Source organism: Saccopteryx leptura, chromosome 7, assembly GCF_036850995.1.
Source record: "Saccopteryx leptura isolate mSacLep1 chromosome 7, mSacLep1_pri_phased_curated, whole genome shotgun sequence".
Taxonomy (NCBI): Eukaryota; Metazoa; Chordata; class Mammalia; order Chiroptera; family Emballonuridae; genus Saccopteryx; species Saccopteryx leptura.
In genome coordinates this window covers 110,303,102-110,317,996 of record NC_089509.1, presented here as the reverse complement: position 1 = coordinate 110,317,996, position 14,895 = coordinate 110,303,102, and the positions used below count along the sequence as shown (strand labels likewise).

General features: G+C 49.8%; 1 protein-coding gene across 1 annotated transcript in view; it reads left to right on the top strand.

The window, feature by feature from the left end:
• Nucleotides 1-259: 259 nt before the first annotated feature.
• IRS1 (insulin receptor substrate 1) overlaps nucleotides 260-14,895 on the top strand; it is a 56,987-nt gene continuing 42,351 nt past the window's right edge. The window contains exon 1 of the mRNA XM_066346484.1: nucleotides 260-4,112. Coding sequence (XP_066202581.1) covers nucleotides 396-4,091 — 3,696 coding nt within the window. The 5' untranslated portion in view covers nucleotides 260-395 and the 3' untranslated portion in view covers nucleotides 4,092-4,112. The remainder of the gene's footprint in view (nucleotides 4,113-14,895) is intronic.

The window sequence follows — 14,895 nt, the reverse complement described above, 5'->3', positions numbered from 1 at the left end:
CTCAGGAGGGAAGGCGCGCGCGCCTGTAGGGGCAACCTGGGGACCCCGGCGGCCGCCTGCCTGCCCGCCTGGTATTCCAGCAGGGGCGGCGAGAAATGCATCTACGTTCCTTCCCGGAGACTTGGCTCTGGGAGAATCCGGGCTGCACTCCCACCGGACGCACTGCCTCTCCTCTGGGCATGAAACGCCCGTGAACTCCGGTCGGTCGGGGCTATCTCCTTGGCGCAGCCCCTGCGTCGCGCTGCGGCCGCCCCTCCCCGGCGCGGAGGGCGGTGTGGATTTTGGAGTCGGGGTTCCGGACGCCTCCAGCCCTGTTTGCATGCGCGGGGCCGCGGCGAGGAGCCCCCGCCCCCCACCCGGTGGCTTTTCGGCGCCTCCCTCCGCTCGGCGGCAGCATGGCGAGCCCGCTGGAGACCGACGGCTTCTCGGACGTGCGCAAGGTGGGCTACCTGCGCAAACCCAAGAGTATGCACAAGCGCTTCTTCGTGCTGCGGGCGGCCAGCGAGGCGGGGGGCCCGGCGCGCCTCGAGTACTACGAGAATGAGAAGAAGTGGCGGCACAAGTCGAGCGCCCCCAAACGCTCGATCCCCCTGGAGAGCTGCTTCAACATCAACAAGCGGGCGGACTCCAAGAACAAGCACCTGGTGGCCCTCTACACCCGGGACGAGCACTTCGCCATCGCAGCGGACAGCGAGGCCGAGCAGGACAGCTGGTACCAGGCCCTCCTGCAGCTGCACAACCGCGCCAAGGGCCACTACGACGGGGCCGCGGCCTCCGGGGCAGGAGGCGGCGGGGGCAGCTGCAGCGGCAGCTCCGGCGTCGGGGAAGCCGGGGAGGACTTGAGCTACGGGGATGGACACCCGGGACCCGCCTTCAAAGAAGTCTGGCAGGTGATCCTGAAACCCAAAGGCCTGGGTCAGACAAAGAACCTGATTGGCATCTACCGCCTCTGCCTGACCAGCAAGACCATCAGCTTCGTGAAGCTCAACTCGGAGGCGGCGGCGGTGGTGCTGCAGCTGATGAACATCCGGCGCTGCGGCCACTCCGAGAACTTCTTCTTCATCGAAGTGGGCCGTTCCGCCGTGACCGGACCCGGCGAGTTCTGGATGCAGGTGGATGACTCGGTGGTGGCCCAGAACATGCACGAGACGATCCTGGAGGCCATGCGGGCCATGAGCGACGAGTTCCGGCCGCGCAGCAAGAGCCAGTCCTCCTCCAACTGCTCCAACCCCATCAGCGTGCCCCTGCGCAGGCACCACCTCAACAACCCTCCGCCCAGCCAGGTGGGGCTGACGCGCCGCTCGCGCACCGAGAGCATCACCGCCACCTCTCCGGCCAGCATGGTGGGCGCGAAGCAGGGCTCCTTCCGGGTCCGCGCCTCCAGCGACGGCGAGGGCACCATGTCCCGCCCCGCCTCGGTGGACGGCAGCCCCGTGAGCCCCAGCGCCAACAGGACCCACGCGCACCGGCACCGGGGCAGCGCCAGGCTGCACCCCCCGCTCAACCACAGCCGCTCCATTCCCATGCCGTCGTCGCGCTGCTCGCCCTCGGCCACCAGCCCGGTCAGCCTGTCCTCGAGCAGCACCAGCGGCCACGGCTCCACCTCTGACTGCCTTTTCCCGCGGAGATCCAGCGCTTCCGTGTCCGGTTCTCCCAGTGATGGCGGGTTCATCTCTTCCGACGAGTACGGCTCCAGTCCCTGCGACTTCCGAAGCTCCTTCCGCAGCGTCACCCCGGACTCCCTGGGCCACACGCCACCGGCCCGCGGTGAGGAGGAGCTCAGCAACTACATCTGCATGGGGGGCAAGGGGGCCTCCGCGCTCGCCGCCCCCAATGGCCACTACATTCTGCCTCGGGGTGGCAACGGTCACCGCTACCTGCCGGGCCTTGGCCTGGGCGCCAGCCCGGCCCTGGCTGCGGACGAAGCAGCCAGCGCCGCAGATCTGGATAGTCGGTTTCGGAAGCGGACTCACTCTGCTGGCACATCCCCGACCATCTCCCACCAGAAGACCCCCTCCCAGTCCTCCGTGGCTTCCATCGAGGAATATACAGAGATGATGCCCGCCTACCCGCCAGGAGGGGGCAGTGGAGGCCGACCGCCCGGCTACCGCCACTCGGCCTTCGTGCCCACCCAGTCCTACCCAGAGGAGGGTCTGGAAGTGCACCCCTTGGAGCGTCGCGGAGGCCACAGCCGGCCAGACACTTCCACCCTCCATTCCGATGACGGTTACATGCCCATGTCCCCAGGCGTGGCCCCGGTGCCCAGCAGCAGGAAAGGCAGTGGGGACTACATGCCCATGAGCCCCAAGAGTGTGTCTGCCCCACAGCAGATCATCAACCCCATCAGACGCCATCCCCAGAGAGTGGACCCTAATGGCTACATGATGATGTCCCCAAGTGGCAGCTGCTCCCCTGACACAGGGGTCGGGCCCGGCGGTGGCAACAGTGCTGCCCCTTCTGGGGCTGGCTATGGCAAGCAGTGGACAAATGGGGTCGGGGGCCACCACTCTCATCATGCCCTGCCGCATCTCAAACTACCCGTGGAGAGCAGTGGGAGCAAGCTCCTGTCCTGTACCGGTGACTACATGAATATGTCGCCGGTCGGGGACTCCAACACCAGCAGCCCCTCTGACTGCTACTGCGGCCCCGAGGACCCCCAGCACAAGCCAGTTCTCTCCTACTACTCATTGCCAAGGTCCTTTAAGCACAGCCAGCGCCCGGGGGACCCGGAGGAGCCCGCCCGGCACCAGCACCCCCGCCTGGCCTCTGGCTCTGCTCGCCTTTACGCCGCAGCAGCCGAAGATTCCTCTTCCTCCACCAGCAGCGACAGCCTGGGCGGGGGCTACTGCGGGGTGAGGCCCGAGGCTAGCCTCCCGCACCATCTCCACCAGCAGGTGCTGCAGCCCCACCCGCCCCGAAAGGTGGACACAGCCGCGCAGACCCACAGCCGCCTGGCTCGGCCCACCAGGCTGTCCTTGGGGGACCCCAAGGCCAGCACCTTGCCGCGGGTGCGAGAGCAGCCGCAGCCCGCTCTGCTGCTCCCTCCGGAGCCCAAGAGCCCAGGGGAATATGTGAATATTGAATTTGGGAGGGATCAGCCAGGCTACTTGTCCGGCCCTGTGGCATCCCGGAGCTCGCCTTCCGTCAGGTGTCCACCCCAGCTCCAGCCAGCGCCCAGGGAGGAGGAGACTGGCACTGAGGAGTACATGAACATGGACCTGGGACCTGGCCGGAGGGCCCCCTGGCAGGAGAGCCCTGGGGTCCAGCCCGGCAGAGCGGGCCCTGTGCCTCCGGGGACTGCTGGCACGTGCAGGCCTACCCGGGCAGTGCCTAGCACGCGTGGTGACTACATGACCATGCAGGTGGGTTGTCCCCGGCAGAGCTACGTGGACACCTCTCCTGTCGCCCCCGTCAGCTACGCTGACATTCGGACAGGCATTAAGGAGGAGGCGAGCCTTCCCGGGGCCACAGCTGCTGCTCCCTCCTCCTCATCAGCAGCCTCCTCTTCCCCCACTGCGCCTCGAGAAGCAGGCGAGCCTGTGGCCTGCTCGTCCCTGCTGGGGGCCCCGCAGGGCCCTGGGGGTGTGAGTGCCTTCACCCGGGTGAACCTCAGTCCCAACGGCAACCAGAGTGCCAAAGTGATTCGTGCTGACCCGCAGGGGTGCCGGAGGCGGCATAGCTCCGAGACCTTCTCCTCCACCCGGGCCGGCAGCACGGTGCCCTGTGCAGGGGGCGCTGCTGTAGGGGGCAGCAGTGGTGGCAGCAGCAGCAGCGCCGAGGATGTGAAACGTCACAGCTCTGCTTCCTTTGAGAACGTGTGGCTGAGGCCCGAGGAGCTCGGGGGAGCCCCCAAGGAGCTGGCTCCAGTGTGCGGGGCTGCAGGTGGTTTGGAGAATGGTCTCAACTACATAGACCTGGATTTGGTCAAGGACAGTAAACAGCGGCCTCAGGAGCGCCCCCCTCAGGCGCAGCCTCCGCCCCCCTCGGCCCCTCTGGGCAGCAGTGAGAGCAGCTCCGCCAGTCGCTCCAGCGAGGATGGAAGCACCTATGCCAGCATCACTTTCCAGAAGCAGCCAGAGGACCGCCAGTAGCTCAACTGGACATCACAGCAGGTGCGTTTCCTGGTGACAAAGTCAGAAGACAAAATGGTTTTTAACCTGAATTGTCTTCCTCTCTGCCTCTGCCCCTTTCATCTCTTTCCTGCTTCTTCCTCAGGGAGTGCACTCCCGGAATGCCGGGGGTGGGTGGTGGGGGTGTGGGGGGGGGGTGTGTGTCAGGGGTCAGGGCACACAAGATGCTCACCCCCCCCCCCAGGGGTACCTGGCTGATAGTCACAGAAACCTGTAGGAACAGCCACACAGGAAGGCTGTTTCATTTGAGGTTCCCAACTGTAGTTCTTAGCAAAACATATTTTCTATAATACTAGTTCTGAGGTTTGTGCATTTGATATATAGGAAACTTGGTGTCTTTATTAAAGTTTACTTTTGGCTATAATATAGGTTACTCCCTGGAAGGGACATGTTTTCTACAAAAATATGTCTTAGAACAGGATTAAACTCTTCATTTAAAATCCATTTCTCGGAGCTTTTAGGCTGATCTTGCTAAGTTGCTCTGTGTACTTGAGTTCTGGGATTACACAATACCAAGGCAACATAAATAGCAGTAGGAAAAAAATCAGCTTTTCTTCACGCGCTCCTAAAATGGTTCAGGAGTAAGGGATTGTGTAGGCTTCCATAGTTAGAAAGAAATACCTGTCTGTCAATGGTTCTTTAGAAAAAGATGATGGGTGATGCTTTCTTTTTGTTCCTGAACCAGGATTTGTGAAACATTCCCACATCGACCCAGCACCTTACAGCGTGACTGCTTTTTTACAGGGTATGCAGTAAAGTGCACGTGTCTGGGACCCATTACTAGTTAAGAGTTAAGGAAGTTCAGCTCAGTGTGTCTGCTTCACAGTTGCCTGTTCTTGCAAAGGCCTGCACAGAGACATCACCCAGATCATTTGGGGGTTCCTGTGCATCTTCTGTAAAATCACTTAACATTTTTATGTTGGAAGGAGGAATATTAAAAGTCAGGGAAACGGAGGGGTTTGGTATGGTTTTGCTTTCAACATTAAGGGCTAAACCTTATACTCTTCATTTTTAGGATATTTATCATTTACCTGGGAAGTTCAAGACTAGATGCCTCATTAAATGTTGAAAGTTGGTTTTAGGTCTTCTGTGGTTAAGGCTGTACTGGAAATTAAAAGCACTTGTAATAGGAAATTAGCTTGCCCTTCATTCTGTTGAGCCTGTTTTCTGGTGGTCATAATTGTGGGAAGAAGAGAGGAGTATAGTTTGCAAATAATGTGATGAGCTGGCAATGCAGAAGTTTCCACCATTTGGAAACACTTTATTCTGACAAACAGTTTATCTTGTGATAGTCTTTTTATATATGCTTCACAGATGAGCTTTTGGAAGCATTATTCTCCTTAATACATGTTCATTCACAAGAAATTAATTTGTGCATTGAGTTGCTATTGATAGGCATTTGTCTATTATGTGGTTACAGCCTCCTTGATTGTAACAGTTTCCAGTATTTAGAGCCATATCATTCTCTTTTTTGTAGAACAAGAATCAGGTATATGAACAAACTAAGATTTTAGGTGATAGGATATATTATAAAAAGCAGTTATTTGATCAATACTCAGCATTTATTTTCATGATTCACTAGAAGAAATTTAATGTGTTTATCAGCATCAACAGTGTAAAAATCATTGAAATGTTTTGGGGAATGTGGATCTAACAACTTAATCATTTGTGATGTAAAGGCTTTCATGTATAAAGTAGTGTGAATTTGAAGGAAAAACCCCTGGCAGAACTGAAATTTAAGAGATGAAAAAGGCTAAAAAACAAAAAGTTTTCTTCACCTGTTTTCTTAATTTAAACAGATTTCTTTTTATAGAGTAGAATATTTGCTTTGAAGGAAATTGACCAAATAGAGTTTTTCACTTTTAGAAAATGGCTTAAAATCCTGATGTGGAAGATATGTTACAAAACAAACCAACCCAAACAAAATAATCGTCTGTTCTTAGCTTTCTTAGGGAAACTATGTTATGATGGCCCAGTCGTTTCAGTAATAATCTTGGAGCAGCAGCGGCAGACCACGCTTGAACAGCACTAGGCCGGACAATTCTGCGATGTTTACTTGTAAGAGGGAAATGGCGAGAGATGAGGGGTGATGTGTGTTTTAAATGAGGCACCAAAGGCTGCTTGGCACATGAACACCCTGAATTCGGCTTGCTTGCCTTTGCCCTGATGAGCTAAAGATGTGATTTGATAGTCCATTATGTACTGAAACAAAAAGAAATCAAACCTGTCCTTGGCAAACAACTTTTTCCTAGAAATGTGCTACTTTGTGAAAACATTGCCTTTCTAACTTCCTGAGCAGTTACTTGCTGCCTGTTCCTCTCTTTCCCACTGCTCAGGGACATGGCCGGGATGAGGTGCTGGGGGCAGTGAGGAGTGTGCTCTTTTCTCCTAACCCCTCGTTTTAAACATCTCCGCTTGTCTACTGGTTTTTTGCTGTCTATTAAAGGAGAACATTTGGGAGGCATTCAGCTCAGGTGCCCTTCGCTTCACCTCCTGTCCAGTTACCTTTTCTGTTTCTCCTCTCTGGGCAGCCTGTGTGCCGTCCAACTTGGCCGTGAGCTGCTCGATTGTTTTCCAGCACACCCCCTCTCCCGTTCCCTTTGTTTCCCACCTCTTATATCATGTCCCTGGCGTTGCACCCCCACCCCCCTTTATTTTGCTCCGTTCCAGAATTTCATAGTACTTGTGGCCTACTCTCTGCAGAGTAATTGAGAGCCCAAGGAGGAGGGGCAAAAAGGACACAGCAGCCCAGCCACCTTTAGCCAGCGTTTACCTCAAATTTGTTTTTTTCGTTTGGAAACTGCAGCTGGGCACAGAACAGGCTTTGGCGGAAACACAGACCCAAGCCATTCTTTTTAGGTTCTTTTTTTTTTTTCTTCTGGTCAAGGAATCTGCACCTCCACGCCTACCTATCACCCCCCCCCCCCCAGTTCCCCTCGCTGTGTGGCCTTTTTTGTCTGGCACAAACCCTCTCGCTCTGGCACTTTCCCTTTTCCCGGGTCACCTCCGCTTCCTGCATTCCTCCCTATTTATTTGGCACTTGGTCCCCCTTCCCTCCTAGCCCCCTTTTGCGGGGGCTGGGCATTCTGCTGTGAGGCCCCGCAGCCGCCCTCTGAAGTCTGCCACCCCTCCCATCCCCGGTGGCCTGGGGGCGCCGAGGTGGCCCGGGAAGGGGGGCTCCTTTCCCCGCAGCGGTGGTGGGCAAGCTCCTGCCCCTGGGGCCGCAGAGACTGGCTCTGAGGGGCGGGCCGACGGGAGCTGATTGGCCCCCGTCAGAACCAATCAGTGCGAGTAGCCAAGCTGCGGAGGGTGTGGGGCGGGGCCAGGGGTGGCCAGGGTCCCAGAGTGGCGTCCAGGGCGGCCTTTCCCACCCCTGTCCCTCCACTCCTTCCCTTAGGGCAGGCGGGACTGGGCCAGACAGGAGCCTCTCCCACCCCCTCCGGGAGGATGTTCTGCATTCAGCCTTATTCGTGCATCCAGACCAGAATCCTAAGAATGAGACAGCCCGACCAGCCCGCCTGACAGAGGCCGGAGACACACATTTCCTCTTAGTTTTAATTGAGAAAAATCCGGGCTGAGACCATGTGACGTGCCCCATTTTGTTTCCCTCCTCTCATTACTACGGTTTGCTAAGAGGCCTTGTTCCTTCATCTTCCTGTCTTAAAATCCGGGAGCAGGAGGGAGCTGTAGCACGGAGTTGATTGAGTTGGCTCTGGAGTTCCACATTTACAGCCCTGACTGGGGGGAGGGAGGAGGGAGAAAATAAAACGGGGAAGGGTTAGGGATCATCGGAAAAATTCATTTGGCCGGAGATTGCATTAGGGTGACACTAGATTGAGTGCCTGCAGTTGGCCATGCAGGGACAAAAATTGACCCTTCTAGGCCCAAGGGAGCGCAGAGTGGAATGAAAACGCCCCACAGAACCTGCCAATCTTGAGAATCTAGGGATTCGTTACTGGGGCTCCAGTTGGGTTCCTCTCTGAGGTTAGGGGAAATATGGCCCAAGCTCTCAAAAACAGAGTTGATGTTTTTTTTGACCACTGACAGCCCACATGAAAACTCATCAGAGCAGATTGGGCGAACCAATTGAAAACCTGCTCAGGTTTAGGGTTGTGCTCCCTCAAATGACCAGACTATGTGAGATGTGTTACTGTCTGGGGATGGGAACTTTGTTGAGATGTGGCCTTTCTAAATAAAGGACAATTAAGAAAGAGAGCTACTGCGGAGGTTTTTCTCCTCCTGCTCCTCACCTTATCCGTCCGAAGTAAGCATCTGCCACCAGCTGGCACCCCAAGTCTTCACCTCAGACAGCGTGCTTCCTTTGGTGCCCGCAAACGCATCTGAAGTCAAAATGTGAGCAAGAAGGACTGCCTGGGTTGTGGAAAAGATTTTGTCTGTTGTTTCAGAAAACTTTGAACACCTAACTATCTTCTTAATTTCTGCTATTGTATAGATGGCTTTATATTAAAAAAAAAACCACATAAAAATCCCAATGATTGTCTCCAAGTAAATACTGTCTTCAGTGTTGCCATACAATAAGGGACTTGGAATTCAAAACTGCATGTCCCTCTCTCACCCCCCCCCCTTTGTTTTGGTTTATCAAAATTCCTGTTAAATAGCTTTATGCTATCTTGACTGATGCAATGGAAAAAGCAGCTCCTTGGAGCCAGAGCTCTTGCCTTGTAACAGCCAGTGCCCTTCACTAGCTGAGTGACCTTGGGCAAGTCACTGAAGTTCTCTGGACCTATTTCCTCATAGGTAACTTGAGAATTTGGTTCTAAATTATTCTAACCTCCTTTGCAGCTCTAAACATAGGAATCTTTTGGAGAAAATGACTGAGGTCCTTTAGTGGGTCAGTTATAATGAGGATTCTTTCTGAGGAAGCTGCTGATGGGGTCACAATGGCACGCATTAGAATGTTGTTGTTTTCTGTCCTAGCTTTAGGATCAGACACTCTTGACGGTTTGGTTAAGGGCTGATTTTAACCTTTCTTGTTTGGAGGGGGCATTTGCAGGTTTTAACTGACCTCAGGACAAAACCCTCCTGACTGCACCCGGTGGAAGTGTTTCCTTAGTCTGGGTCTGGATTAGGCCTCCCCTTTCCTTTTTAAACTCAAGTCTGCGTGGGAATGCCGGTCACCTGCTAGTCCTGCATCCTGAGGTCAACTGTTGGAAGCATCTCTCCCCACCCCCACCCCACAGTACAAGCTGAGCTTTAACCAATCCATTTTGATGACATTATTTTGCTTATGCTGTTGAAATCACCCCTTCTTGAACTGGTGGTCTCTTTATGGATAATGTTTCTTATTTGTACCTTCAGAATATTTTGGTGAGGGACGCACGTGAGTAGTGTGTGTGGAAAGGGAATTTGAGAGGCCATGTGGGGTCTGTAGGAAATCATCCTTAATTTTTTGTTTAGTTTTTGTTTTCTGTGTTACTAATGTGAAAAAAGCTCAATATTTCTCCTGCCAGAGAAATGATTGTCATCCAACATTTTTGTGCGTTAGGATTTTTGATTAGTCGAGCAGTACACTGCTTTCCTGCCTCAGTTATCTAGACTGTCGAATTGCCAGTGTATTAAAAAGTTCTAGCCCTTTGGGCATCTCCATGTGGATTTCATAAATCATTAGAATAGTCTATTGACTCATTCAGAACTTCACTGACTTAAGTTTTCCAATCCTCCTTCTACAATCAGATATATGTATCTTCTTTGTATAACATATAAATGGTTCTTTTATTTTTTTGGTGGGTTGATAATTTTAGTAAAATAGAACACAATGTTAAGGTTTTGTTTTGCTTTGTTTTAAAGGAAGCCATTTCCTCAATTATTTCCTCATGTTACAGAGTTACTGGAAATTGTATTCAAGGAAAATAGCTTCTTGTGAATTCAGTTTGAAATCAGTTTCACACTGAAGATTCTGTAACTTTTTTTATACTGATGTTTTTTGTGTTTAGTATAAAGATATGCCCTCTGCCACCTTTATAATTGTATAATTGATTAATTTCATTATCTTATGTGTCCACAGCTATGTGGCAAACTTTAAACGCTCTTTTAAAAATGTTATTGAAACACGTTCAGAAGTTGTAATCACACTGAATGTTAACAGAATTACACTTTAATATTAGTGTAGTATAATAGCATATTAATTTCATATGGATTTCAAACTAATATGAAGTAGTTACAAGAAAGTGATTGTAAAGCTTTCTAAAAATATCTATTTACTTCTGATTCTTCTTACATTGTGGAAATGAATCTCTCCTATTTTTAATTCACAGCAAAAGGGGGAAGATGGATTAGGTAAGTATAATGTATTGTTAGCTGTGGGCAAGGAATATTTTCCATTTTAATAATATTCTTGCTGCAGGCTCTGCTATAATCTGTTAAAATAAATTTATTTTAACAGGTTGGATAAATGTTATTTGTGCTTCTTTAGTGAGTCAGTGATCTTTGAATGATAGAGCTTTTTAAAATGATGTGTTTGTGTTGAAAAGGCTGGCTTGCTTTTCAAATGCCCTTTCTACATTTTCAACCGTGATGGCTGCAGAATTGAATGTGCGGGTCCACCTGTCATTTCCATCATCTCTGTCTTCAGGCAGAGAGGAGATTTGGTGGTTTTATTGCCCCTACCTAGACTGTTTTACCGGATATGCTGAACTGCATTCTTAGTCACACTTTCTGCCATCCCGGCTACCCTGGGCCTGACCCTCGCCCTGGCGCTCCTCTTAGAACCAAACCTGCATAGAGTGGGTGCTAATTGGTTGCTCTGAAGAAGATACCAGAGAAACCCCAGCTGGTATAAGGGAAAAAGACTGATAAACTTTCCCCCCTCTTTTTTCTGTTGACTAAAATATACTTTGATGTGAGTTCTCTGGCCTCCTTGACATATTTAGGTCATGTTGCTGGACAGTATCACTTCATCTTGAGAAGCTGATAGCTATGTTTATTGAAATGATCAAGGAGGCATTCTTTATTTTTGTCTTCAAGTACATGTCAGGTGGCAAACAGGCTATACTTTGTAGAGAAAGTCACGATTTTTCTTTTTAAGAAGGTTATGATCTAAGTAAGACAGGGAGATTTTTTAAAAGTTATAAAAAATATAGCAGTTACTGGGAGAGGGAAACATTCAGTAATTCCTATGTCTTCAACTGTTATTTATTTGATATTATTTAATGATCACATGCTTCCCTATTCATCTAAGAGTTATTGGAAGGGCTCTATTGGACATGACAAATAATCGTACGCATCCTTGAATGTTAGGGATTGTGAGAATACTAAGAAGAATGTAAGCATCTCCATTGCAATGTTAGAAGCCACCCACCTCCTAACCCCCATGTAGTGGGTCTGACCTTGGCCACTAAACCACTGTTTGCTGTAGTTCCCACTACCCCCTTTCCTCAGGAAACACCATCGAGCCCCTGTTATCTTCTGAAAACGGATGGGAGTGGATGCTTGGAGGAAAAAATGGGAGTGAGGGGAGTTCATCCAAGAGATTACCAAATTTCTTATGGCACAATTTGTCTGGATTCAGATAAATCCAGATTCAGAGCATGCAATCCATGGCAGTCAGCATTGTTCCTGTCCTTGCAGGGCCGGAAGTGTCTCGCCCTCAAAGTTTTGTGCTCTACTTTTCTATTCTAATTGTGGCTCTCTGCCTCACACTAACGCCAGTGTCCTTAAACAGTTTATACGGCTGTTGAGACTCTCGTTTGGAAGAGTGGTCCTCTCTCAGATAGATATCCAGCTAGTAAACGTAATATTGACCGGAAACTAGAAAAAGATATCTTTGGATCTTTTGTCCAAGGGAAGCAAGCAGGAGCTGGGTCCAGGTGTTAAATGAGCAAGAGTTCACTGAGTACTTGTTCAGGGTTGGTCCGGGTTAGGAAACACAGGGTGAAAGGGGCTGCAAAAGAAATTGTAAAGCCTTTTCTTTTGGTCTTAGAAGCGCTATTATTCGAGGACTTTTCCCCTCTTTTCGGTGGGTGGTTTTTATTTTTAGTGGTGAAAGGTTCTGACCCTTGACCTCTGGTTCCTGTGCTTGCCTCTGGCTGGAAGTCGATCTCCTTTGAGAATTTGTCACTGCTCTCTTCCTAAGCGTGCACACACTCTCTGTTTTGATGATTGAGTCATATTTGTTTTGAAGTTTGTAGTAGTTCCTTCCAGAAACATGAAAAAGCATTTCGTTAAGACCACACGTTTTATGCTAGCTTGCTGGGCCTGCTCACACTATTTTTTTTCCTTTAGTTTTTCTGGTATAGGCGATGCACGCATATGCTATACATTTCAAGTCGTTAAGTTTGAAAACGTGCAGAGTGGAAACTAAGGCTCCCTCCATTGCTGTCACCCGCCTTCTCTTCTGACAGGCCACGCCAGCCCTGTCTTTTAACCTTTCCCGAATTGAACTGCTTGTCAATATTGAAGCACAGGTTTAAAAAGCTGGTTAAACGCCATTGCTGAGAATCCCAAACTTCTGCACTCAGGGAGCCCAGCAGACAGTATACCTGTCACTGCTCTTCTGTTACAGGGAAAAGGAAAAGCACTCTTTGCTTTCGTGCCTCTTGTGAGTTCTGTGCCCCAATTAAAAACGGCAAGGTGTCTCCGTTTTAAATACTGCCATTGCAGATCTTTATTACTTTATTTTCTATCCCCTGCTCACTTCCGTGGTAGTATTCAGCGCCGCCCGCCCCGCCCTGCCTCTTCTGCACCTCCGCCCGGAATGAATAAAAAGTTCGCAATCTGGTGCCGTAGGATTAAATATAAAGATTGGGGATCCTTTTGAAGACTTTCTCATCATTTTGAGAGTTCCAAAGAATTAATGCTTTCTATTAGAATAGTCTTTCCCCATTTCCAATTCTGGGAGCAGTTTATTTTAATGTAATATGACATAGAATAATAAATTTCTTGACACTAATGATTGATTTTCTCCCACTTTTCTTTGGAGAAAATGAGTGGAGTATATAGAATCTCCTATGTCTCCTATGGAAGATATGGATGCTACTGAGATCCTTTCTCCTTTGAACCAAAGAGGAACTCTCTAGAGTTTAACCCTTTGAGTAGGACGAACGTTCATGTACGTCCTCGTGCCTCCTGACCATCCAGAGTATGATCGATTTATTTTAAAAACGTGTAAGGTGCCCTGGCCGGTTGGCTCAGTGGTAGAGCATCGGCCTGGCATGCAGGAGTCCCGGGTTCGATTCCCAGCCAGGGCACACAGGAGAAGCGCCCATCTGCTTCTCCACCCCTCCCCGTCTCCTTCCTCTCTGTCTCTCTCTTCCCCTTCCGCAGCCGAGGCTCCATTGGAGCAAAGATGGCCCGGGCGCTGGGGATGGCTCCTTGGCCTCTGCCCCAGGCGCTAGAGTGGCTCTGGTCGCAACAGAGCAACGCCCCGGAGGGGCAGAGCATCGCCCCCTGGTGGGCAGAGCGTTGCCCCCTGGTGGGCGTGCCGGGTGGATCCCGGTCGGGCGCATGCAGGAGTCTGTCTGACTGTCTCTCCCTGTTTCCAGCTTCAGAAAAATACAAAAAAAACAAACAAACAAAAAAAAAACAACAACAAAAAAACGTGTAAGGTAACATTAAAAAAAGGCAAATGTATGTTCTTCTTGTTTCCATAAATTGATTATCAAACAAACATGATTTTAAGTTAATAAAACTGGAACTGGAACTAATTTCATTTTTTGAAAAAAAATCAACTCACTCCTGGGGGTCAGCAAGCATGAAAAAAACTCACTGCTCAAAGGGTTAAAAACATTTAGGACTGATGCCCTGATGTTCTTGCTAATTGTGGTCCAGTTAGAGTTGAATAGCATGGGGTAGCTCTTGTTACAGAACAGAATATGATATTCAAGAATGTGATAAGAGATAACATTTAAATCATAATGACCAGTATTTTATCACTTTTGCTGACATGTCAATAAGAGTATGGTGCCAAAAGCAGTGATAATCAGTTTTTTTCCAGGTTATCTAGAGTAAGGAAGAATGAAATTCATCAACATGAAGGAACTTTTGAAAAAGCTGTTAAAGAACTCAGACTGTGAAGCTGTCTAGTCTGTTACGTGTGTGTACCATTGAGCTTTGGTGTGTGAGAAACCATCCCAGGACTGATTGCCTTAGAACATCTGTCATTTGCTAGGTCACAATTCTGGGGGTTGGTGAATTGGGCTGGGTTCAGTTGGGCAGTTCTGCTATTCTGACCTGGATGGGTAGGCTCGTGAGATTGCAGTCAATGAAGGGTGGGCTGAAGGATGATTGGTCACGATGGCTTCCCTCACGTGCCCACTGGATCAGGCTGGCTGTCAGTCGGAGCTTGCTGTTGACTGAGCGACATGTCCCTTGAAGGCTAACCTGAACTTCGCAAGGTATTGGATTGGTTCCTAGCAAAGACAGGGCAAACATGCATAAGTACTTTGCAAGCCTCCACTTACAGCACATTTGCTACTACAGCCCCATTGACCAAAGCAAGTCACAAAGTCACACCCAGTTTCAAGGGATAGAGGAGTAGCGACTACTTCTTAATGGGAGAAGCCAAGTGCTTTCTCATTTATACAATACACCTGTGAATTTATAAACACAGTTCATTATGTCATCATTAACAGTCATGTATCAGTTGCGTGTTAAACACTTAGAGTTAAATTATTCTTAGATAGTTATAATGAATATTAGCTTTGGGTAAAATACCAGTGATTTCCTTGTATTAAAGGTGATATCACTATTTTCTTCTTGATTTTTTTAAACTTCATTTTTCAGTTATAGTTTATATTCGGTATTATTT